The sequence below is a fragment of the Diceros bicornis genome, chromosome 23, assembly GCF_020826845.1.
Source record: "Diceros bicornis minor isolate mBicDic1 chromosome 23, mDicBic1.mat.cur, whole genome shotgun sequence".
NCBI classification, from domain to species: domain Eukaryota; kingdom Metazoa; phylum Chordata; class Mammalia; order Perissodactyla; family Rhinocerotidae; genus Diceros; species Diceros bicornis.
Genome location: NC_080762.1, coordinates 43441401 through 43466810, shown reverse-complemented (window position 1 = coordinate 43466810; position 25410 = coordinate 43441401). Strand labels below are relative to the sequence as shown.

The window sequence follows — 25410 nt, the reverse complement described above, 5'->3', positions numbered from 1 at the left end:
CATCCAACCTGTCAAAATTCTAAATGACCTAAAAAAGCTCTGCATTAGCCTATATTTTACCATCTTCTCACATCTTCTACTGTTCTTCATGTCTGCTTATTAAGAGAACATAAACATCTACCTTAGGCAGCACTCGTAGTTTTCTGGTACAAACAGATGAAAAGACAAGTAACAGTAAAATTAACTTTTTATTAAATCTAATTCTGGAAATGATACTGATTTCACAGATGTATTAAGTCAGAAAAGTATGAACATTAAAATAACATTTAAAACTCACTTTTAAGATAATTCACCTCTTTTCTTAATTATAAGGAAAGGCACTACTTCAATAAACATTTCTACTTTCACAGCCTACTTCTTATAGTATATTTAGTCTTACAGTAAATTAACATTAAATCTAGCTATTGATCTGCTATTGGTGGAACAACTCAACTTCTCAGATGCTAGTTATGGCTATCCATGGTCTTTGCTGGAGGGGTGAAGTCCTACACAACTGTGGTTGTAAAAACAGGCACCTATAAGGGCCTATCTAAAATTAAAGTACTTTATTTTCAGATATTAAAAACCTTCCATCTCCAGTAGCTGTCTTTTAGCAATTTTACACAGTGTTTGGCATATAATAGGTGTCCTTATCAATAACTGTTGAATGAAAGAATATTATAATTTCCCTCAGAAAATGAGTGACAAAGAAAGGAATCAAAACTCACAATTCTTCTTATTTACCGTACACTGTGTGGGCATGCTGGTCCAGTTCTGTTGGGGGAGGATGAGCCACAGCTGGAGATGGAGTTAAGGAAGCAGGTTCTTGCAAACTTTAAGGAGTTTGATATCTATAATGGAAAGTTAGGAAGGGTGTTAAGCAGGGAAGTGATATGGTCAGAACCGTGGTTTAGAAAGGTCACTCCGGTCTTCTGTGGAGAATGGAGTGAATGGATGGATGAGACAGAGACTGGTTAAGAGGCTACTGAGATCCAAATAAGAGGAGATGGTGGTCAAAATCAGGATAGTGGCAGAAGAGATGGTGAGAATAGATTCAACAGATGTTAGTAAGGCTGAGCTGAGTGATTGATTAGAGGAGGTGTGCAGGAGGGAAGAGTCAAGAATGAGGCCCGAGTTTCTGGCAGGGATGCCACGGAGGATAGTCATGCCATCATAGAAGGAGGAGGAGATTTAGCAAGAAGGAAGCCAGTTCAATTTTGGACATGTTAGATTTGAGGGTCCTCTTATAGAAGATTCCAGCAAAGGTATGCTAGTGGCAATTTTAAATATGGGTCTGAAGCACGAGAAAACATTACAATTGAAATGTATCTTTTTGAATTTTAATCCAGATCAGTGTTTTGTTTTCTATAAGTTATGGTTACACATATTAAACATTCAAAGTAGGGGCCGGCCTGGTGGCGCAAGCGGTTAAGTGCGCGCGCTCTGCTGCGGCGGCCCGGGGTTTGCCGGTTTGGATCTCAGGCACGCACCGACACACTGCTTGGCAAGCCATGCTGTGGTGGCGTCCCATATAAAGTGGAGGAAGATGAGCATGGATGTTAGCCCAGGGCCAGTCTTCCCCGGCAAAAAAAAAAAAAAAGGGAGGTTTGGCAGATGTTAGCTCAGGGCCGATATTCCTCACAAAAAAAAACACAACAAAATTCAAGGTAAAAGGTTGAATACAGCTAAGATCAAAGGCTTATTCTGTCTTTTCTCAGTTTGATATACTATTGCTTCTTAGAAAACCAAACGGCTGTAAAAGGCATTTAAATTTTCTTATGATATTTAAACAGTCTCTGTTAATATTATTTTGGGCACTAGAGTTATTTAATGGATTAGGAAGAAAGAAACAATCTTTGTTGACTTTCTTCTCTGAGTAAAATACATTTAGAAGACTGCTCCTATTGATTCTTGCGTAAGGACAGGTATTTTATATATCCCAGCATTTCAGCCTTCACAAGCCCATGCAGCAATAAATCCTAAACTTGAAGTCACTCTCTTCACGTTTGTGAAAGGAGGGCGTTTAAGGGGATATGTGGTGAGGCTGCTTAGGGTTCAGAGGGTGGACTCGAGTCAGACTCTGGACTTTGTGTCTCACTAGATCTTGACCAAGTTATTTCCTCTCTTTGACCTCAGCTGCCTCATCTGTAAAATACAGGTGATAATAGTACCTGCCTCTTGGATTTATAAGTCATGTAAAAGCACTTAAGAGTAGTGTGTGGCATATTGTGTGCACTCAATCAATATTTATTATTATTAAATAATTCTGTTAAAGATAACATTTTCTTTCTCCTAAACTCAACATCACCACTGATTAAGAATCTTGGAGGGCCGGCCCGGTAGCGTAGCAGTTAAGTGCGCGCGGTCCGCTGTGGCGGCCCGGGGTTCGCAGGTTTGGATCCCGGGTGCGCACCAACGCACTGCTTGTCAAGCCATGCTGTGGCGGCGTCCCATATAAAGTAAAGGAAGATGGGCACAGAGGTTAGCTCAGGGCTAATCTTCCTCACACACAAAAAAAGAAAGAATCTTGGAAATAATTATTTCGGATCAGGTTTTCCAGTCAGAAACAGGATTTCATATATAAGCTGTAACATCTAATGCTGGCCCTCTCTGAGAACTTTTAGGGGATCTGTAAAAGTCATTATAGGGTGGACTCTCACCAAGCAAGTAAGGAACAGTAAGGCGGACTGTTAGGAAAAGAATTTCCAGATGGCTGGGGATTAGAGCCAGAGTTAGCAAGAATTAATACCTGAAGTTTACTGAAATAACAGTTCCATAGTCAAAACAGGCATGTCCATAGAGAATGTGGACAGAAAGGATTTTTGCTTGTAAATCAGCATTTTTTTCATTTAGTTTTACCTCTTTCCCAACTGACTTGTGTATATTCTTCTTTCTGATAATAGCTCAGTAAATGTCTGCTATATGAGACATGAAAAAAAAAAAAAAAAAGCAGGCATGTCCCCATCAAAAATGTGGGGAGATTGGAGGGTTTAAAAAAAAAAGTAAAAGATAAGAGGGTGTAAAAAAAATAAAAGCAAATCCAATTTAAATAGAGCACTTTATCCTCCTTTCCATAAAATGAGAGCTGGTTGAGCAGGACAAACACATTTTACTCAAGGGACCCACCAGGGCCAATGAAGCAGCAACGTGTGTGTACGGTGAACAACCCCACAAATATGAAAGACCTGGCTTCCTCTTCACTAAAGAGTCCATTCCGCTCCCAGAAAGATTAGTTATGAATACGCCTGAAGTAAAATGAAGAGATCCTTACCAAATCATGAGCGCATCACATGCACTTTTAAATTGGCAGTTAACATTCTTGAAAGCAATGGTTTAACAAGGGTCATAAATGACACACAGCTTAAAGTAAAACGTAATACCATACTTGATTACAAATTATATCCAGTCCATATACACTGAATGCATACTGTACTTGAATAATCAAGACGGTTCAGCTGTTTTTCCGGAGTATGTTTCAAACAGAGTGAGCATGTAACCCGTATATGACAATATTGCTGTGTTTTCAGTCGTTTTATATTTAAGGGTCCAAAATATATTATGTTCATAAAATAACACTGTCCATGAATGTCAACCAGTTTTTGACTCACGTTCCTTCAAAACCACTCTTACCCTGCTCATGCTCACTAATCTACATCTCTGAAAATAACCAAGGATAGTAATTCCCAGAGTCTCACCTCCACACAGAAGTTCTAATTGCCCTAGAAACCTGTAGGTCAAGTTCTTAACCTTTGAAAAGTAGCAAAAACTGTTCCAGACCAGTCGCTGTAGCCAAGTATTTGGACTTTGTATTTATAGCATTAGATTTGAGGCCTAAACGGGGCCATACACATCACAGTAAGCTAAGTCCCATATCAAAAATAAAATGCAAAAGGAATAGAAGAGATTTTTGTAATTCCAATAGCACAGACTTCAAAAACTGAACACTTAGACGTAACTCCTACACCTCTCTTTAACTAAGAGGTCATTGCCGTGCTTACAGGTTTGAGGCAGTAATCTATACACTAGTGTGTGATTAATCAGAGTGCACTTACTACCACGAACTTGGGTCCTATGCCATAGCATTAATTTTGCCTTTCCCCCAAAGAATCATTTGCTCTTGAAGTAATAGGCTTTTAAGGCACATTTTAACAAAAACCCATCATATACCCAGCTTAAAAATGGAAGCTCCACCTGGTTACAATAATATGTATACTTAAGTAACGTGTGATTTACCAGATAGGCAGATGTCTCTATCTTGAGGATAAAGTCGCATTAGAAAAGCGATTCTTTATTTATTTATTCAAAAAGAAACACCGTGTAAAAAATATTAGAGAATTAGGTTTATAAGAACAACCCACATGTCCCAGGCCTGTTGGCAAAGGTCTAACAGGGTGTAGGTCTGGAAATTAGGGAAAAGACCTCCCTGGAACCCTGGGTTCCCACTACCCGGCTTTCTGAGTAGGAATCATGAGGAAGGGAGTTAGGGCGCCTTCATTTTTAGAAATTTCCTTCTAAAATGCACAGACCCTTGGGAGGTCTCAAACCTTAAACCCCAATCAGCTACCATCTTAAACTTCAGTTACCAGCCTCAAAGGAATAGGACATGGGGAGAGGAAGGAGAGAGGATGGAAAGAAGCTACAGAAGTGGGATAGTTTCAAGGACAAGTTGCTTTAGGAACTTGAGACAGTTTGTTAGGACCAGCTGTGATATCCCTACGAGGCTCTGCTAAAAAAAATTTTTTTTTCTAATACCCACAGCACGCCTTAGGGCACTGACCCTGGGGATAGACCTAGAATTATGTACGGGGAATGGTTTGGGATGAGGGTTGATTTAGCAGTCCTTTAACTTGCTATTAGCCTAAAATAAACATTAAGTGGAAGAATTTCATAGAAACAAATACATAGTTAACTGTAACGTTTCCTCTGGCCATCCTCTTCCACTGAGCCTTAGAAGTTTTCAGGAAGGCTTTTCAGCTGTGCAGAGCATGCTGCTGGCAAGCTGAGCTCTAGTTCCATCATAAGGTGGGAACAGGCAGAGTCCACAAGGCACACTGTCACAGACGAGGAGACTCAGAGGTGACAAACATGCCCACCAGGATTAGGCTCTGTGGTAGAGATCTGAGACATTCCTTGTGGTCACAGAGCAATAAAAAAACAGTCCTAAATAAACATTTTAAATGATGCACAATAACAAGCCCATTTCACAGGGAGCAAACATACAGAATTGTATATATATATTTTTAAATCTGCAGTTGTCAATCACCTACATTTGGGAAACGATGTGGCCTCTGATGTGACTTTTTAGCCTGGCAGCGGGCACAGAAAAGCCACCAGAAACCCTGCAATTCAGCAACATTCTTCTTTTTCTCCAGTGATAGGCACCATCTTGGAAATCTGGTCCCAAAGATTCTAAAGAACGGTAATGCAGCAAAAATAAATAACCCCTCTGTATAAAGTGATTATAGAGATGTGTGTTGAGGTAAAGAGCTTCGTAAAAACTGTTGAGTAGGGAAGCACTGCCACGGCTATAGAAATTTCTAGATTAGTTTGGTACTAATATTATTCTACAAAACTGTTTATGCCAGTTATAAACAGAGGACAGTTCTTATCGCTCCTGGAGCTTGCCGCCCCAATCTGTTCCAGCTCACTGAAAAATGATTTTTCTCAACAATTGGTAGCAAAGATCCCCAAATTTATAAAGTCATTGCCAATGCATCGCTTTTTGATTAATTTCTGATTGCCATATACAGACACTATGCATGTCCTCAACACCAAGTACAGAAAAAAGCTTAGAAAAGTTGTTTTATCAAAGTTTAGTCCAATGAGAAAAAAACATGAAAAAGTGCAAAATATATACAGTTCCTGGCAGTTCTCACACAGGATTTTCCTGACTACAGACCATAAAAGTTTACAATTAGGTAATGAAATTACAGTGGATTCCACTTCATTGTTAATATACAAGTTTTTGCTTCAAAGTGCTTACTTTATTTAAAAAAGAGAAGATCAAGAGGGTTGCAGGAATTTTTTTTTTTTTACAACAAATATAGGTCATGTGTCCCAATCTCCTTCTTCCTCTTCCTCTAGTGCAACACAGCGCAGCAGCCTCATTGAAAGATCTGATTTCAAAAGATGTTCCTGAAACCTCACCTACAGCAGCACTCTAGGGGTCCCATTGGGGGTAGCTCCTTTTTTCTTCTGCAGCCGATTCTGAACCTTTCGCGATTTCACCACTTTCATTCTCACCTCAAAAACTTCATGGATGGCCTTCCGGAAGCAATGAAAATTATAGTCAATAAGCCCTGGAGAAGAAAACAAAAATATTTAGAAACATCATACACGAATAATTCTTTTCACGTCTGCCATGGCGAAAACCAGCCAGTAGGGGGCAGTAGAGGAGCGGCCTTAACATAAGGTCCACAGATTTCCATGGGAGGTCTGCAGCATTGCAGGCAAAGTCTTGTGAATGTCTATTTCTTCCTAAGGAAAGGTTTCAGAGTATATACCACATTTTCAAGGTGTCTATGACCCAAAAGAGTTGAAGAACCACCTGAACTGCATAATTTTTTAACCCTTCAGAAATAGATGTCTTACAATTAAGATATATCTTCAACGAAATATTTATTATTATTTTTCCCCCAAAAGGCATTATTAAATTGACTCTGAGTGGAGGCAGACCCTGACTTGGAGTGCGACTGAGCTCAAAGCCACAGTATCAATCAAGTAATCAATCAATATTTACTGAATATCTATTATATTTAAGCCATGGTCATAAAGCCCTGGGGAAACCAAGTCCTTGATTTTAGAGTGGTAACAGCCACCTCAGGTCAACTCCGAGCTCAGGAATCCAACAACCAATGACACTCTCGGTTTTTCAATATTAAGTAAATTTTAAATGGAGATACAGTAGGGGAGAATCTTCTTGTGTTTTCAGAAATTAATAGTACAAAAATAGAATAAAAGACAATCCAAAGTCTTGAGTGTATTTTTCATCATCACCACTAATTCATAAAAGTGTTGTGAGCAACATTATGTTTACACCCATTAGGATAAGGCAGTTGGTTCTATTTACTATCTTTACACTTATTAAAATAATTAGCCCAACAATTACTTCCATCCACTCAGGTGATGCTTCCAGTGCCCCAACCAAAGAAAGAATTAGGATTCTACCCAAGGAGTGAAATTCTTCAAAGGAGTCACACAACTAACTGCAAGTGAACTGGAGGCAGGAAACGCCGTCTCAGGTTCCAGGAGCAGGAAGCCCTGAGTGGCACTCCTGCTGCTTGTGCATCAATAGTGACCACAGGTGCATTTCCTCCAGAAAAGGCCAAGGGACAATAAGGGGGAAAGTAATAAGAAATAAACAAGGAGCAAAGAAATGATCTTTTTTAGGGGGAATTTCGATATGAGATGTGAGAACAACCTCACAATTCTCTCCCTATAATATGCACAACCAACTGCCTTAGGAAGAAAGCTTAGCTTGACTCGGGCTCAATGAGAAGGGTACAATCCAATACTTGGGAAATTTCAGAGACAGCCTACTGATAGTTCCTGACAAATCTTAACTTATTCATCTTTGCACTTTTTACATGTAACAGCAATCTTGCTGCATTTGGAGTTTTAAAAGTAAAACTGAAAATTCACAACTGAGGTTTTTAAAGGAAGTAAGCATTCATACAGAGTGTGCTGTTTATTTCAACCCTTTCATTAAAGGTAGTTGAAAATACAGGAACAGGCACATGAACAGAATAAGCACTATCTTCACTACCATACACAGTTGCATGATGGTCCCACAACATCCTTCTCTGGTTCAGCGGTTCTCAACTCTAGCTGCACATGAAAAACATCCAGGGAACTTTTAAAAAGTTAACAAACCCCAGGCCCCTCTCCCAGGAATTCTATTCTAATTGTTTGGAGGAGGACCCAGGTGTTCGTACTTTTTTAACCGCCTCCCTTCCCAAGATACCTATAATGTGCAGCCAAGGCTGAGAACCACACATCTGCTTTCAATCCTCTGCTTTCTGCCAAAGCAGTGACAGAGATCATTAATGAAAACTCAGAAGGAGACCAACGTGAGGAAAAGCTAATCAACAAGTAATTATCAGCACCAACAGGCCTCAACAACACTCGAGATTAAAGCAACAAAAACAAATCAAGCTATTCCATGCACTTCTAAGCATTAACTTCTTTTTAAAGACAATTTCCTGATAGCTGGAGTTTTCCTGGGACTTTCCCAGTTTCAGTACTGAAGGTCTCCTGTCCCAGGAGCCCCCTCTGTCCCAGGCAAATGGAGATGGTTAGTCACCCTAAAAAGCACACAGGTTTAACATGATGGGGCTAAACACTGCCTATTTATTTACATTTCTTAGTTATAACATTAAAACTAATACCTAGGTTTCTAGTAAGTTTAATAAATTCTGCAAAATCTGCCTATTCTCAGAGATGATCCCACCTAGGTGGTTTAGCAATAACTTACCAAAGATCCACATGATAAATCCCTGCTTCCATTTATTTCCAGAACCATAGATGGGTGTTAAAATTAGTGGGAAAAAGTGTGACGGGAAACAGGATTTTCATAGTTTGAAAGTATTAACTAGGGGCCGGCCCGGTGGCGTAGCGGTTAAGTACATGCATTCCGCTTCGGTGGCCTGGGATTCGCCGGTTCAGATCCTGGGCACAGACCTACTCACCACTCATCAGGCCATGCAGAGGCGGCGTCCCACACAGAAGAGCCACAACTCTACAACTATGATATACAACTATGTACTGGGGCTTTGGGGAGGAAAAAAAGAAAAAGAGGAAGCTCAGTAACAGATATTAGTGCAGGGCCAATCTTCCTAAAAAAAAAAAAGAAGAAGAAAGAAAGAAAAGTCTTAACTACAAAAGGAAAGAGGAACTTTCCAGTGGAAAAACCTGGCAGATACCACCTTAACTAAATCAAGGTCAGCATCACCAGTAACAAGACATATCAACATCTTGAACCACTTGATATGATGCACTGAGAAGGACACAATATCATTTCTGTGTGGTATTCTTGCCAAAGTGCATAGTCTCATTCCAACTGTGTGAAAACATCAGACAAACCAAACCAATTTGAGGGGCATTCTACAAAATAAGTGATCAGTAGTCTTCAAAAGGGTCCAGGTCATGAAAGACAAGGAACTATCACAGATTGGAGGAGAATAGGAGAAATAACAATTAAATCAATTTGGGATCCTGGAACAGAAAAGGGGCATTTTTTGATAAACTGGTGAAATTTGAATAAGGTCTGTAGTTTTGAGTATTATACCAATGTTAATTCCCTAGTTTTGATAACTGTACCACAGAATGTAAGATGTTAACATTCGGGGATGCTGGATGAGGAATATATGTAAACTATATATTATTTTTGCAACTTTTCTGTTAAGTCTAAAATCAGTTCAAAATAAACAAGCTCTCTAGGTTGATTCTAACGTGCCCTAAATTATAGGACCTGCTGCCACCTTACGTGGTATTGGGGCTGTAGTTGTATTATTTGCATTATTTTTATTTTCCTAAGCTTCCAAAATCAACATGATATATTAAATCAACACCAAATATAAATTCTAGAAATATCTTTAACCAAGGAAATATATGTATAATGGTTTAACACACAATATACACAACTGACTCTATATAGGGAGAAGCCTGGGAATCTTGAGCCCTGACGGCCCTACACTAGTGGTGTGACCTTGGGAGAAAGTCACTTAAATGTCCCAGGTCTGGGTAAAATCATCTGTAATTAAGAGGGTGAAACAAGATATGGTCCTGCCTATCGTCAAAATTCCATGAATCTATTACATAACCTGTTCTTCCTTTCAACAAGATGAAAATAAGGAGTAAAAGATTAACACCATCTAATTAAAAGTTTTGAGGGCCAAGGACACAAAAGGCAATTTGGTTGGTAACAGTAAATACAGAAAAAATACACAGCTTCACTAAGAAGCAAGGAAATGTAAATTTAAGTGATATATAGTTTTCAATGATCAATTTTTTAATGCAAAACCCCAATATTGATAAGAATACAGCAAAATGGACATACTCATATTCTCTTAGTAGCATAAACTCAAAATCTTTCTGAAGGACATTTTGGTAATATGCATTAGAAGCTACCAAAACGCGCCTACTTTTTGATCTAAGTAATTCTACTTGTTGAAGTTTTTCCTGAGGAAATAACCAAAAATGTACACAAATATTTAGTGCAAAGAAGGTCCTCATAAATTATTTAATAAACATCAAAATCTAGAAAAAATGTAAATTTCTAACACTAGAAGAATCTAACACAATCATTAAAACGATGTGGTAAAAAAAGATTTAGTGAACTGAAAAGATGTCTGTAATAATTTAAGTGAAGGTTATAAAGGAGTATTTATCATACAATCCCATAGTTTATATGTGTATATATATATATTATATATATGAGAAAAGCTGGAAAGTTATGCAGAAAATGTTGAGTGATTATCTGAGTGAAAATTTTATCAATAATTATTTCTTTTCTGCTTATTTGTTATTTCTAAATTTTCTAAATGAATCTATTACTTTTGTGATAAGAAGAAACAATAAAAATCTAAATTATGTTTTCATGGTCAATGAATTAGGAAAATTTTCATGATATAAATAAATGAAAACAACAAGATATAAAACTATAGAGACAATATGGCCCCACTTTTGTTGGAAGGGAGGAAGGGTAGATGGGAGGGAGGGAGGGAGGAAAGGAGGGAGAAAGAAAATCCCAGAAATTTAACATGGCATTTAACTCTAGATGCTGAAATTGAGTGGTCTTATTTTGTTCTTTATACTTTCCTAAATTTTCAAAGTATTTTTATAATGAACATGCATCGCTTATAAAGAAAAAAAGGCTTTTTCAGTAAATGTTACTATTGCCACTTTCTTAGGAATTTTTTACCCAAAAAATTGGCAAGTCATACCCTAGTTACTAGGAAAAACCCTAGGCACATCAGTAAGCTGGTATTTCCCAGTTTATATAGTAGGGGGAAAATGAGTGTGTTTATGAGGTTAATTGCTTTTGTTTTAAAATAAAACAAAATTCGGTCCTAAAAGGATATGTGGTGATGTTATTAAGCATATTCATGTCTTCCCTTTTTCGAATCGTGATACTATCCCTTATTTTGAGGACTTAATGTATGAAAGCTGAACAGAAGTTAATACCCTCCAGCTTTAATGTTGCACGGGTCCTGTCATCCTCTCCTTTACTTGAGGGGAAACAAGAGGTCACACCGTCCCTAAGACCTTCTAGAGGTGTGGACCAAGAGGGAGGCCTCAGCCCTCCCCGTAGGCTGGGGAGCCCTCCCCCTGCTAGGAGACTTTACAGCCTGGCAACAACGCCCCCACTAGCTCCACTCCCAGAAGAGCTAAGGCCCCCTGGGAGGATCGTCTGGTTCCACTGCACCTCACGGCAGCTGCACCACTAGAGGGCAGGCTGGTTCACGGATCCCAAAAGACTGACTGCTGTGTGCAGGAGCCGAGGGGGCCTGTGACTCAAGTCTGGAAACCTCAAGGAGGATGCTGCTTTCCACCCACATTCAACAAGCAGTACAGGCAGTATTCATCTGAATTAAAATGCTTCATTTAAATCACACAAAAAAATTACCTTTTCTTTCAAAGCTTTCCTCTCTGACAAAGCAAACAAGAGCCAGGAACTTTGTCACCTCTTTTAAATAAAGAACTGTTGTATTATTCAGCTTTATAATGGCTGTTGATTCCTTGTCATAGGGGGTTCCTGCTCCATCTTCTTTGAGACTAAATGGGGATAGAAACCAAAACAGATTTGACCATTGAGAAAAGACTATGTAACCCAGCGACGGAGACGAGCTTTAACACACAGAATGACAATCATATGGATAAGGAGTTTACACTTTCAGTGCCTTCAGCAAAAGAGCTCAGAAACACGCAATCACGAGAATGTACACAGTGTATGACAGTCACTTTCCTACTGACACCATGAGCGGCTGTCACGGCAGCTGGGCACCTCTCCAGGCACCTGAGGAACACAGGTGAGGGATGGAGTTAGGTCTTCTCCTCGCCGCAGCCCACAAGGCTTCCTGTGTTCTGGTGACAGAATGACCAGGCTGCTGAAAGCATGGTCTGACGAAAGCCCGAGAAGGGCCAAAGAACAGTTCCAAAGGAAAGAAGCCCAAGGAGATAAGACAGCCAAATGCTGGACTAGATCCTGGATCAGGGGAAAGAACCACTAAAAGATGGAATTACGACCATTGGTAAAATTTGAATATGGACTATATTTTAGATAATAGAGTAATGTAGCCATGTTAAACATGCTTAATTTGATAATTAAACCGTGGTCCTGTAAGACAACGTCCTTGTTCTTAAGAGATAGATGCTCAAGCAGCTAGGATCAACAAATCATAACGTCTGGAACTTACTCCCAAATGGTTCAGCAAAAACAAACTAACAATACGTATTAGAAAGAGAGAGGGAGAACAAACATGCAAAATGATAGAAACTGGTGAATCCCAGTGAAAGGTATACAGAAGTTCATTGTGCTATTCTTGCACATTTTCTACAGGTTTGAAATTTTTTCAAAATAAAAAATTAAATAAATATATTGGTCTAGTTAAGAAAAGGTGTGGCCTGCAGACACAGATGATTTGGATTTGAATCCCAGCTGTCTCACTTACTATGTGAGCTTGGCGAGTTGAGTAAATTCTTTGAGCCTCAATTTCCTCCTCTGCATACTAACAGTAATTACTTCAAAGTTTCCTAATGCAATGAAATAATACACATACAGCACTGAGCACAGTGCTGAGAACACATCATACGCACAGTGGATGTTAACTGCTATTATTATTATTACAATTATGGCCTTAATGACCAAAACTGGACCTCTGAAGACACTGATGTAACCGAAGAGTTATATATCCTTTCCTCATAGGCAAAGGAGCATGTCCCTGTACCTTCCCCCTTATGTGAAACTGTCTATACATTTCCTGATTTTTACTTCCCAAATTTATGAATAATCGATCAGAAATCTGACTTAATTGGAATTGTGCTAAACTTTATTAATACAGCATAATAATTCAGCTGGTGCTAAACCTTATCACTTTTGCAGATAAGAGCCAGCATTTACTAAACATTTACTATGTGATGGGTACCATTCTAGTTCTTACCATGCATTACCCATTGTCTGGCATAAGACTCCTCTAAGCTAGCTATTGGGGAACTGAGGCTGGGAGAAAATAAGGTAACTTGGTCTAAGATGATGATGGGGAGGGGCTGGCCCTGTGGCTTAGCAGTTAAGTGCGTGCGCTCCGCTACTGGCGGCCCAGGTTCAGATCCCGGGCGCACACCGATGCACCGCTTCTCCAGCCATGCTGAGGCCGCGTCCCACATACAGCAACTAGAAGGATGTGCAACTATGACATACAACTATCTACCGGGGCTTTGGGGAAAAAAAAGGAGGAGGATTGGCAATAGATGTTAGCTCAGGGCCGGTCTTCCTCAGCAAAACGAGGAGGATTAGAACAGATGTTAGCTCAGGGCTGATCTGCCTCACAAAAAAAAAAAAAGATGACGAGGGGGTAGAGCCAGGACCTCAAACTAATCTGACTAACTTCAGAGTTAATGCTTTCAATCTCATAAATATCATAAAGGGGTAGTGTGACAAACCAGAGTAAATGAAAAGTCTGAATTGTAGAGTATTTTTAAGGAAATGTAGGTTTTCAGTTTTGAGAGTATTTTCAACTGGCATGTACATGGCTACTTAAAAGTAAATTGTGAGGGGCCGGCCCGGTGGCGCAAGCGGTTAAGTGCGCGCGCTCCGCTGCGGCGGCCCGGGGTTGGCTGGTTCGGATCCCGGGCGCGCACCGACGCACTGCTTGGTAAGCCATGCTGTGGCGGCGTCCCATATAAAGTGGAGGAAGATGGGCACCGATGTTAGCCCAGGGCCGTCTTCCTCAGCAAAAAAAAGAGGAGGATTGGTGGATGTTAGCTCAGGGCTGATCTCCTCACAAAAAAAAAAAAAAAAAAAAAAAAAAAAAAAGTAAATTGTGAGGGCCGGCCCCGTGGCTTAGCGGTTAAGTGCGTGCGCTCCGCTGCTGGCAGCCTGGGTTCGGATCCCTGGCACGCAACACACCACTTCTCCGGCCATGCTGAGGCCGCGTCCCACATACAGCAACTAGAAGGATGTGCAGCTATGACATACAACTATCTACTGGGGCTTTGGCGGAAATAAATAAATAAATAAAATTTAAAAAAAAAGTAAATTGTGAAAGTTAGCTTTTCAGAAAAGGATTCAACACTATTACCTACAAAAACATTAAAGAAAAATCTTTAAGAAGTGTTGGATCTCAGATGTAAAAGATGCTTTAACAGAATTCTTAGCTCTTTGCAGTATTTTTAGCTGTTTTTTAGACTGAATTTCTCTTGCTTATAAGTAATGTTCTGAGAACAGTAAGCTGAAATATTAAAATTTTTTACCCAATGGAGAAAGGTGAATTTAAAATTTCCAAGTAAATATAATACTATATAGATACTAAACATTGTTTATTAACAGCATTTAATAACAGGAAAATTCTTAGGTGATAATGTTAAATGAAAAAAAACAGGATTTAAAATTACGTATACAAAGTTATCACATTATCCTAAAAATTACACACAGAAATAAGAATAAAGTATATAAAAATGTTAATAGTGACTATCTCTAGGTGATGAGATTATGGCCTATTTTAATTTTATTCTTTATACTTTCATGCATTTTCTGCAATGAGCATGTATTACTTTCATAATCAGAAAAGAAGGAAACATTGGGCCGGCCCCATGGCTTAGCAGTTAAGTGCGCGCGCTCCGCTGCTGGCAGCCTGGGTTCAATCCCGGGCGCGCAAAGCACCGCTTCTCGGGCCATGCTGAGGCCGCGTCCCACATACAGCAACTAGAAGGATGTGCAGCTATGACATACAACTATCTACTGGGGCTTTGGGGAAAAAATAAATAAATAAAAATTATAAAAAAAAAAGAAAAAAGTAAACAATAAACAGAGTAGAAACAAAAAAGAACAAAAATATTATAAGTAGAAATTGGTTGGGTTTTACAACTGCAACAACTATGTTCTATTACTCAAGTTCTCATCTACAAAGCCATAAAACACAAGAAGATGGAAGGTATTTGAAAGCGTGCACGTGCTTGTGCGCATAGAGCCGCCCGCCGGAGCAGAATCTCAGCTGAGTTCCAGAGCAGACCCGCCGAGGCAGCAGGTCACCCGCCTCTAGGGCCTGCTGGTCTCCACCGGGCAGCGGAGACCTGGCAGCAGACCTCCACTCACAGGCTGCCTGCTTCCTCATTCTCCGCCCGCCGCCTGCTGGTTAACCGGGCTGGCTCACTGCTGCTCCAGCAAACAGTCTGACGAAACCCCAGAACCCATGTCCCATTTGTGACCCAGACTGGTTCTTACTGAACCAGGTGGGTTCTCAGGAACACTGCACTCCACCACAGAAAAACAACCCGGCGGCAAGGCCCAGCTCCGGCCTCCCAGCCCCTCCCTCCCCGTGTTTGTTTTAGCTGGGTAAGAGTGACTCTGATTAACATAATGCACATGAACAACTTACCACTTATGTCTAATTACCATATGGCAAAATACTGATTATGCATCTCATTGAATATGTGCCAGATTAACGGTGCTGTTCATTGTATTTGATTACCCCGGCACTCTAGACTGTAATCAGGGTACATTCAGCTTCCATGACTCAAGGTCATCCACTTACAGTTTAAAAACAAGAGAGTACCGCAGGGCAGTAATCCTGGGAAATAAGCTCTGTTTCTAAAGCCAGATGGCAGTGTTTATACTAATAATAATAACGGCAGCTACATTTATCCAGGGCCTACCAGGGGGAGCCCAGCGATATTTCACCCTCACTACAGTCCTGTGAGGTAAGTATCGCTTTCCCTATTTCATAACAGAAGGGACTGTGTGTGTACCTGTGTGTAACAGAGCTAACAGAGAGAATCTGAACTAGTGGGCAAAGGATTTTCAGCCAGTGGAAGAGAGAAATGGTGAGACTGAGATTCTCACAGAAGCTGAAGGAGGAGGAGGAAGAGGAGGCTGTGTAAGGCAGGTCACAGCCAGTGAGTAAAGAGGAAGATGAACAAAAGCTTTACCTCACCAATGACTGGATGAGGATATAAGATGCAATACAACCTGATGTCTGAATAAGACAGGCAAACTAGTTCACACCCATTCACTCCGTACAACACCCATTCAGCAAATTTATAATTATGCGCAATTGTTTCTGTGTCTGGTAACACAATCAGTTTTCCCCACTCCTTGTCTATTTTATATTATTTTAAGGCTACAGGAAGTTCTGTTTTCTAAGAATGTTAAGACCATAGTCACAAACAGGTAATGTTGTTTGCTTAGTTCTATAATTCTCTGCTGCCCACAACAGAAGACAATCAAAAGTATATTAAAAAAAAAAACCTAGCAGTTATTTACTGTAGTAAAGAAGATAATAGAACTCTTGTTAACATGAGATATTTATGCAGAATTCAAGGATCCTATTAGTCTCTCCCAAGTGTAAATGACATTATGATACGATGACAGATTTTTCAGTAGAGGAACCAGGATTCAGTTAGACTTAAGTTCAAATTCTAGTTCCGCCCTTTGTTGACAGTGTGAGCAGGGTTCCAAGCTTAACCACTCTAACTCTCAGCTTCCCAATCTGTAAAATGGGGTTAGAAATTCCCACCTCATGGAATAGTGGAGAATTAGATGATATAATGGATGCAATGAAATTATTAGCACAATGCCAGGCATTTACTCAGCATTTTCTGTTATTTTTATTGCATGCTAAATGGTATATTTATTTATAGATCTCAATCATTTAAAATAAAAGAATTAAAATCAAATAAGTAAATGTAAAATGTCTCAAAGGTTATGAAAGAGAAGGATGGCTCAATCGTAGCCTTCAAGAAGTCTTACTTACCCATAGATACAAGAGATGTCGATGACCACATCGATCATATCACAGCAGAGTTCATAGGTCTGCATATCCACTGGGGTACTATCAGTTGCAATGTAAATTTTACTGACCACGTCAAATAGAAATGCCTTTTCAATTCCAGAATTCTGAAACAAAAAGATGCTGCCTTAAAGTCACAGCTCATTTCAGACCATGTCATGGTTACATAAAATTATACACCATCATCAGTGTAAAATATGAACAAGAAAAAATTAAGTTAATAAAAATTTAGGATGTTCCATTTTATTACAATTTAAACCTCACTGTCAGAAACTTCTTTATAATGGACTTGCATAACAAATGAAAACTGGAATCAATTATCACAAATTATTTACTTTAGGTAAACAAATTGGGCAGTGTTTCCTGACTCTTAGAGATGTTAGGAAAAAAGTCAAGTAAAAACACTAATTTTACTGATTTTAAATTAAAAACTAAATTTTAAAACTCTAAACGAACAAACTAAAAATTGTGCAGTGAGGATAAATGTGAGTACAACCAACAGGTCTGCCTTAATTCTACTTTGCGGAGCCTGCCTAGAGCTGATGGGTTTTAGGAGTCATTCAGCCAGCACATCATTCATAAGGATAAATATACAAAAAATATTCAACAAGGGCCGGCCCTGTGGCTTAGCGGTTAAGTGTGCGCACTCCGCTGCTGGCGGCCCGGGCTTCAGATCCCGGGTACTCACTGAGGCACCGCTTCTCCAGCCATGCTGAGGCCGTGTCCCACATACAGCAATTAGAAGGATGTGCAACTATGACATACAACTATCTGCTGGGGCTTTGGGGGAAAAAATAAATAAATAAAATTAAAAAAAAAAATATTCAACAATATACATCTTATAGCTAAAACCAACTTTAATGCTCCCTACCTCTGGTAGGACTCTATTAACAGTGAATGATTGCCTACAACTTGAATAAACACTCCAATTATACCAGTGAAGTACAAGAATCCGTTTTAGGAGTTAAATTTTAAAGGACCTAAAACAATATGTAGGAGCAATCTTCAAAAATAATACTTCAGTGACCTTGGAATGCTGTAAGAGCAAGCAGAAACAAGATCAATGTTATTCTTAAAGTCTGCACATGACTCTCACAGGATGATATTATTTACTTACGGAGATAAAGATGTTTAGCAAATTCTCCAGGGTGGGGAGTTGTGGAATGAGTTTCTGAACCACTTTGCTAAAAGCTTCAAATATTGAATGATCATATATGCTTGTCAGATAAAAGCTGAAAGAGGAAACAATATTTCAGTATCTTTTCCCTTTGTTAACTGAGGAATAGATTGCTTAGGCCATGTCCTAACACCGATACCCTCCTTCTGTGTCTACTCCAGTTCTCACACACACATTCTAGCCTCCTTCAGAATTCAAAACAACCTTGGTAAAAAATGCACACGTCTTAACAAGCCATTCCTGCCCAACTCCCAAAAAAGCGAGAACTGTGCCCATTCCTGTCTGCTGACTATCTGGACTGGAAAGCTTAAAAGTGCAGCAGAAAACGCCCATACCGGCGGGCTTCCTCACCTCCTGCGGGAGAATCCACACCACACCATCTTCACACACGCCTCTTAGGTCAGTAACAGTTATATTATAGATACAGAAGCATCTAATCGTTTCATTTTCCAATTTGCAAAATGAAGGATGCAGATACTACTCCACAAAAAATTACAGAGAAGTGGATTTCCTCTGCACTTATTTCTATTCGGATTATTTTTGGAGCACTCCATTACTTATGATTATCGATACTATCATATTTATCAAGAACTATAAACTTCAGCATCGATTAACTCCCTGGATTAGGTTCATGGGTTTTATGTTATGTGTTTTTCACATGGGGAAAGAACCTTAGCTTTGACCATTCGTTAAAAAAAATTTTTTTTAAACCCCCGCTGCCTTTCCCAAAGATTAGAACTAGCACATGCAAAGTCTGCTTTTCCCAAATACTATCCCAATGTCACAAAACAGGGTAAAAAGGTAAATTACTGCCCAAGCCAAACCACTCGTGGTGACTCTGGACCCCAAACTTCCTTTTTTCTGTGACCCCGAGGGGATTCTGTTCTCACCTGAGGTGAATTTTTTCTAATCCAGCATCTGCAAGGTCATCATTTGCCCTCTGGTGAATATCTCTTTGGGTTTCGATTTTGTGGTCATCTGACAGACCATCCACTTTATGAATAAACACCTCGAAGTTGATGTCAGTGTTCACTTTGTAGGCCCTGGTCACCGTGAGGTGCAGCCTGGCCAGGGCTTCCATGTAATCATCCTAGGAACAAAGGCATGCGCCTGTTAGGAGAGGCTGCTTTGCTTCCTGAACCCTTTCAAGCTGCCTTCCACATATACTTTTTTTTTTTTTTGGTGAGGAAGATTCACCCTGAGCTAACATCTGTTGCCAATCTCCCTCTTTTTGCTTGAGGAAGATTGTCCCTGAGCTAACACCTGTGCCAATCTTCCTCTATTTTGCATGTGGGATGCCACCACAGCGTGGCTTGATGAGTGGTGTGTAGGTCCGCACCTGGGATACGAAACTATGAACTCTGGGCCGCAGCCAAAGTAGAATGCGGTAACTTAACCACTACGCCACTGGGCTGACCCCAACACTTTTTTTTTTTACCAGCTTTATTGAGGTGTGATTGATAAGCAAGCATTGCATATATTTAAGGTGTACAATGTGACGTTTTGACGTACGTACACATTGTGAAATGATCCCCCCAGTCAAGCTAATTAACCTGAACATCACCTCAATTCACAGTGACCATGTTTTTTCTTCCACATACACTCTTAATCTGAAAACCATGTGAGTACAACCCCCAAAAATATTTTGCAAAAGTCCAAATAAAAGCTGCTCTCACAGAATGGAAGATTGAAAACTTAAGTTTTGTTAACAAAGAGATGAAAAAGAAAGGCCAGAAAAATGTAGCTGTAGGCAGTGCTGATTTAGCTGACGATAGTCAGAAGGATCAGAGCTGCAGTTTTATGAACTGAAAATGACCCCTCACCACCCAGGACCTTCCCTGAGATACTACTGCTCCCAGATTTCGAGTGTCTTGGTGAACTGTGATGAACAGTCAGAGATGAAAACATGATACGGGTCACTGGGAGGATGGGGAAGGAGCCAGGAGGGAAAATGTTAAGCACCACTGGTCTAGAGCAGAGGTCAGCAAACGATGGCCCTCAGGCCAAACTGGGCCACTGCCTGTTGTGTGTAAGTAAAGTTTTATTGAAACACAGCCACAGTCATTGGTTTGCAGATGGTCTATGGCTGCTTTTGTGGTACCGTGGCAGAGCTGAGTGGTTTTCCTCTACGGAAACTCCTCAGAGATAGTACAGCCTGCAAAGCCTAAAATATTTACCATCTGGCCCTTACAGAAAAAGTTTGCTGACCTCTGGTCTAGATTAATTGCCCCAAATAACACAATATTATTTTTTTCTCCTTCCTATAGATACTCATATAATAACATAATGAACACCTGTGTATGCACCTCTCTGTTTAAGAAATCAAACACTGGACACTGAAGCCCTGTGTGTTTCTCCCCATCCTCCCAGCCTCACTCTACCCTCCACCCTCCAGAGGTAACCACTACCCCAAGTTTAGCATTTCTTCTCACTCATTTCCTTATATATTACTACATACATATGTATCCCTAAACAACATACAAGAATTCATCCACATTGTTTTAAAATTTACAGAAATATCAAGGTGCATGTATATTACAGTTTGCCTTTTTCAGTCAACATAATGTTAGTGAGATTCACGTAGGCTGAAGCACATTACTCTAGTGCATAATTTCTTTTAATGGCTCTATAAAATTTCATTGTATGGATGGTCTATAATTTACCATATATTTGCCTACTGATGGACAGTCAGATGTTTCCAGTTATGTGCTAGTTCAGACACTAACTATATGATAACGTGGACAGTCTCGTGTACACATCTTTGTGCCTGTTTGTGAGTTTTCAGGGCTTACCCAGAAGGTGGACTTGTCAGGTCATAGGAATGAGCCCCTTGAACTTGACTACATGTGTAAGAGCACCCCATGCTCCAGACCCTCATCAACACTCAGTGTTGTCAGATCTCTTAACTATTGCCAATTTAAAGTGTGTGAACAGGTCTCGTTTTTATACCAAAAAAAGGGAAAGGATCTGCAGGACACAATTTAAAGGACATTTCACCCCCCATTCTGACTCCAAACCTGGATAAATACAGAAAGCCACTAAAACAGGGGGGATGTTTTTGGCATTTGTCTACTCCCCAAACTGAATTAATAAAAATGTATCCCTAGTCTTTAGATAAATCAAAATATTAAAGATACTAATAGGAAACTATGACGAGAGAAAAACAGCAAATGGAGTCTTTCTCATCCTTCACACTCTACTATAGCGACAGAAAGCAAATGAGCAGTTGCCTGTGGCTGGGGTTTGGTGGCCGTCTGAGAAAGGACACAAAGGAACCCTTTAGGGTGGTGGAAATATTCTCTACCTTGATTGTGAGGTGGTTACAAGGTGTGTACCTTTGTCAAACTTACTGAATTGTGCACTTAGAATGAGTGCATTTTATTGTATGTAAATTACATCTAAAAAAAGTGTTATTGCCTATGTCTTTAACTGAAGAGGCGAGTTAAGGGGAGGTCTGTGAGCAAAAGCAGCCAATGCCAAGAGCCTCACACTCTCAGAAGACTGGAAATTGCTGCTCTGACCTCCCCGCCAAGCATGTAAAATGGTCTGATTACCAACAAATGGATGAAGTGGTATATAGCTGCCAGGACTAAAAATGACATTAAAAAGAAGAAAATACTTGGTTTATGAGAGCAGAGGGATTGTGAATGATTTTTTTCTACTGTGTTTGTTATTATCTTCTACAACAAATAAAAATAAAGGAAAAATATGCTGCGTAGTTTCTATTCCAAAATTAGATCTAGGAATTACAGGCAGGTCACAATCACTCACGTGGGTCAAGCCAACAGACACTCTATTTTGGATCCCAAGGCACATGTGAAATGGCTTCAGGGGCCGAGGGTGGCCCTGGGGACGTGGTACATTCTGTGGGCTCTGCCAGGGGGCGGGCAGTGTCACTCATTTAGCTCACGGGAAATCACCCTTGATGCTTTCATTCTCTTTTATTTTACAGCATTCTGTGAGGACACATTCTCTCCTTGGTGATGTATTTATCTGGCGATCCTGTGATGGTGAGGAATTCACACGGAAGAATAAAAATATTAGGTGCCAGACCAGCAGAGCACTGCTTAGAAATAAAGGCGATGACATTCAAGTGCTGCTGGGACACTTCCCTCAAGTTTGGTTTTCATTTCAGTGCTTGTAATCACATCATGTAAAGATTCCCACAAGGCTGATTTTTACAGTCTGCTTCCAATAGAAAGTATATCAGACAGACTCTGAAACTGCTTATTTAATCATTCCTGATTTTTAGTAAATAACAGCTCTCAACAATTCTTTTCCTAGCTTTTTAAAAGTGTAACTTAAAAAGATGGATTTCTCCAACATTCTTCTACCATTCTCTGCCCTATAGCTAAAAAAACCCCAACAAACGAAGAAATAAAATAAACCAAAAACACATTTACCAACCCAAATTAAAGGTTCATTTTTTTGTGTTTAGGTAAAATTAAAACGAAATTACAGCTGCAATTTAAAAAGAGGCAAGTGAGGGGCCGGCCCCGTGGCCTAGTGGTTAAGTTCGGTGCGTTCTGCTTCCTCGGCCTAGGTTCGGTTCCCAGGCATGGACCTACACCATTCATCTGTTGCTGGCCATGCTGTGGCGGCAACCCACAAACAAAATAGAGGAGGACTGGCATAGACGTTAGCTCAGGGCAAATCTTCCTCAGCAAAAAAAAAAAAAAAGAAGAAGAAGAAGAAGACACAAGTATACTTATTTTAGACACATTATAGCAATATTACAAACCCCTGAGAGAGAGTTGCACTGGGAATTTGAATTCCATAAATGCAAAGTGCTACGTAGCCCCATACAGTCTTGAAGTAAGGACCTACTAAGCCACTGTCTTCAAAGGATGAGTCATCGAGTTGGAATCTACTTATCCGTAGGTAGCGCTACCACTGCTGCTACCTAATTCAACTACAGAAACAGTGGCCGTGTGACTTAGGGAGAAAACGCCGCTCAGAAGACACAGATGAGTGTGACATCGCTGGAGCCTTGCCTTCCCTGTAGCAGCGTGCACACAACCCGGCTGTTGCTCTCGGGCTCCAGGCTCCCTAATTTATGGTGCTGGCAGATCTGAGGCAGGAAGGCAGGGGAGACTGCCAAGGCCACAGATGGGCGAGAAAACAGGTCAGTACAAGTGGGACAGCCAGGAAAGCAGCGACTGACAGCAGGCCCTGGACCCGATGCAGATGTCTACAAGCTCGCATTTCTGGACGGGCCGTGGGAGGAGAGGCAGTGCTGTTCATGGACCAGGCACTGGAATTGAAAGTCTCCCCCTCCCCACCCCACCAAAAAAGGAAGAAAGAAACCCTTCTAACCATATGGCCATGCTCCCACAGCTACACCAGAAGTACATAGTGCAGTCGCTTGGAACTAAAAGGTTTAGTAGAAAATTTCATTACTATATTAAACAGGCACCTAGTTCCGTGAATGAATTTATGGTGCTCTCAGGCACAAGCAGTCTTCTCAGAGAACGGTTTTCCAAGTGTGGGCTCAGAACCATCACTTCTAACAGTCTTCACAGCCCTGCCTCCCTAACACCACTGGGGCTCCGGGAAGGGCCGGGATGCTCGGGCACCTGTCTGATTGTAGGTCCACAGTTTCAGGAAAACGGCAAGACCTGGACTTAAGAGTTGGTTTAGCGCATTCCTGTAGCGCATGTTGCCTTTGATTCCCCCACAGCTGCAAAAGAGAGCCCTTGGGAGGGCTTTCAGGCTGGGCCGTGCATCACAGACACTTGCTAAGAGCACTTGGACGGGGGGCAGTTTGAAGAGCGTCAGAGGCCCCATCCTGCTGCCTGGACTCGTTCCTAACACTGACCTGCCTGAGATGCACCTGCGGCCCTCCTACTTCCCTCCTCTCCTCCTTTAACCACCAGCCCTGCTCCCACTTCACAGGAGAAAGGCCAGAGTATAAAACCCAGTGCCAAAGACACAATTCAGACGACTAGTTCTGAATCCTGATCAACTGAATGACTCTAATGCCTGAGTAATAGGGCTCTTCACCAGTCAAGGGGTTCCCAGTTCTCTGCTTTCAGCAAAGAAAAAGAAGGATACAATCAGGATGTCTACTGATAAACTACTAAAAGAAATTTTTCGAGATAGAAAATTGGGTAATTGAGCAGATATAACTTGGAAGAAGTTTAAATAACTGAGCGGACACTGCCACAAAACACAACCCATATCCACCTACTTATTTACATGAACAAGGTTTCTCAGTGCTTACATCTATACAAACAAAAGACAAAAATGGAATTGATGCCAAATCCTGTCTTATTCAAGCATAGATACATAAATTAAGTGGAAAAATATCTATCCTCTTAAGAGATATAGTTATCTCAAATTTTACTTTTTATATTTAGTTACCTATAAAATACATAATACTTATGCTGTCTTAATCAATTGTGCACTAGTAATCATTACGATAATTTGTTTCAGAAGAAAAATGTTCACACAGAACTTTATCTTCATAGCAAATATTTTAAACATTTTAAAATGTAAATTTATCCGCACTTTCGTTGCAGATGTGACCTTTTATAGATGTCTGCCAAGAGTACCAGAGGGGGGACACATGTCTGCAGTCTTTGGCCTGTATGATGGTCCCCTCCATGTGTGGGGTTTCCTAGGCCTATGGTTTGCGGAGACGCACACAGCCCCCTAACGCCGCTGCTGCCAGGGCTGCCTGGAGGGAGCCTTTCTCCTTTGCAAAGCCTGACAGCCCGAACTGAGCAACGCGTGTTTGGTAGAAAGGCCTGTTCTCGATTCCAAAAACCAAACCAAAACCATCACAAAGGAACTTGTTTGAACACGGGGGAGGAGGGGCTGCCTATGGGGGTGCTGCAGGCCCACTGCACCCCGAGACTGAGCTTTACCTGCGAGTCAATGACAAATATCAGCGCTCCTGTTCCCCGGAAGATCATCTCATAGTCAAACGTAGGGTCAAAAAAGTCAATCTGTCCTGGGAAGTCCCAAATCTGAAAATTGACAAAGGAGCTGTTGGAAACATCTTCCCTGCAGATCTTGTTGGTGCTCTCCAGGAACAGGGTTTCGTTGGGAGACATTTTGTGAAAGACCACTTTCTGAATAGACGACTTGCCGCTTCTCCTCAGGCCCATAAGCAAGATTCTCGGCTTCACCTCGGTGCTGAAGGGATCACTGAAGTCCAGCACTGGAGAAACCACAAAACGAGAATGAGGGCGAGACGCCGTCACAGTGGTTAATTAGAGGAGTTTCACTTCCACCTCAGATGTGATT

At 40.7% G+C, this 25410-nt stretch overlaps 1 protein-coding gene across 3 annotated transcripts in view; it reads right to left on the bottom strand.

The window, feature by feature from the left end:
- Nucleotides 1-551: 551 nt before the first annotated feature.
- The window catches only part of RRAGD (Ras related GTP binding D), a 46258-nt gene continuing 21399 nt past the window's right edge, over nucleotides 552-25410 (bottom strand). The window contains exons 2-8 of one of the 3 annotated variants that reach the window (XM_058566641.1): nucleotides 25029-25324; nucleotides 19050-19249; nucleotides 18100-18214; nucleotides 16947-17089; nucleotides 11606-11754; nucleotides 6127-6278; nucleotides 552-830 (exon numbers count right to left, since the gene is read on the bottom strand). In XM_058566641.1, coding sequence (XP_058422624.1) covers nucleotides 6127-6278; nucleotides 11606-11754; nucleotides 16947-17089; nucleotides 18100-18214; nucleotides 19050-19249; nucleotides 25029-25324 — 1055 coding nt within the window. In that variant the 3' untranslated portion in view covers nucleotides 552-830. Of the gene's footprint in view, nucleotides 831-2936; nucleotides 6279-11605; nucleotides 11755-16946; nucleotides 17090-18099; nucleotides 18215-19049; nucleotides 19250-25028; nucleotides 25325-25410 lie in introns of those variants that run through there. The other 2 variants (XM_058566639.1, XM_058566638.1) reach the window with 2 other exon arrangements.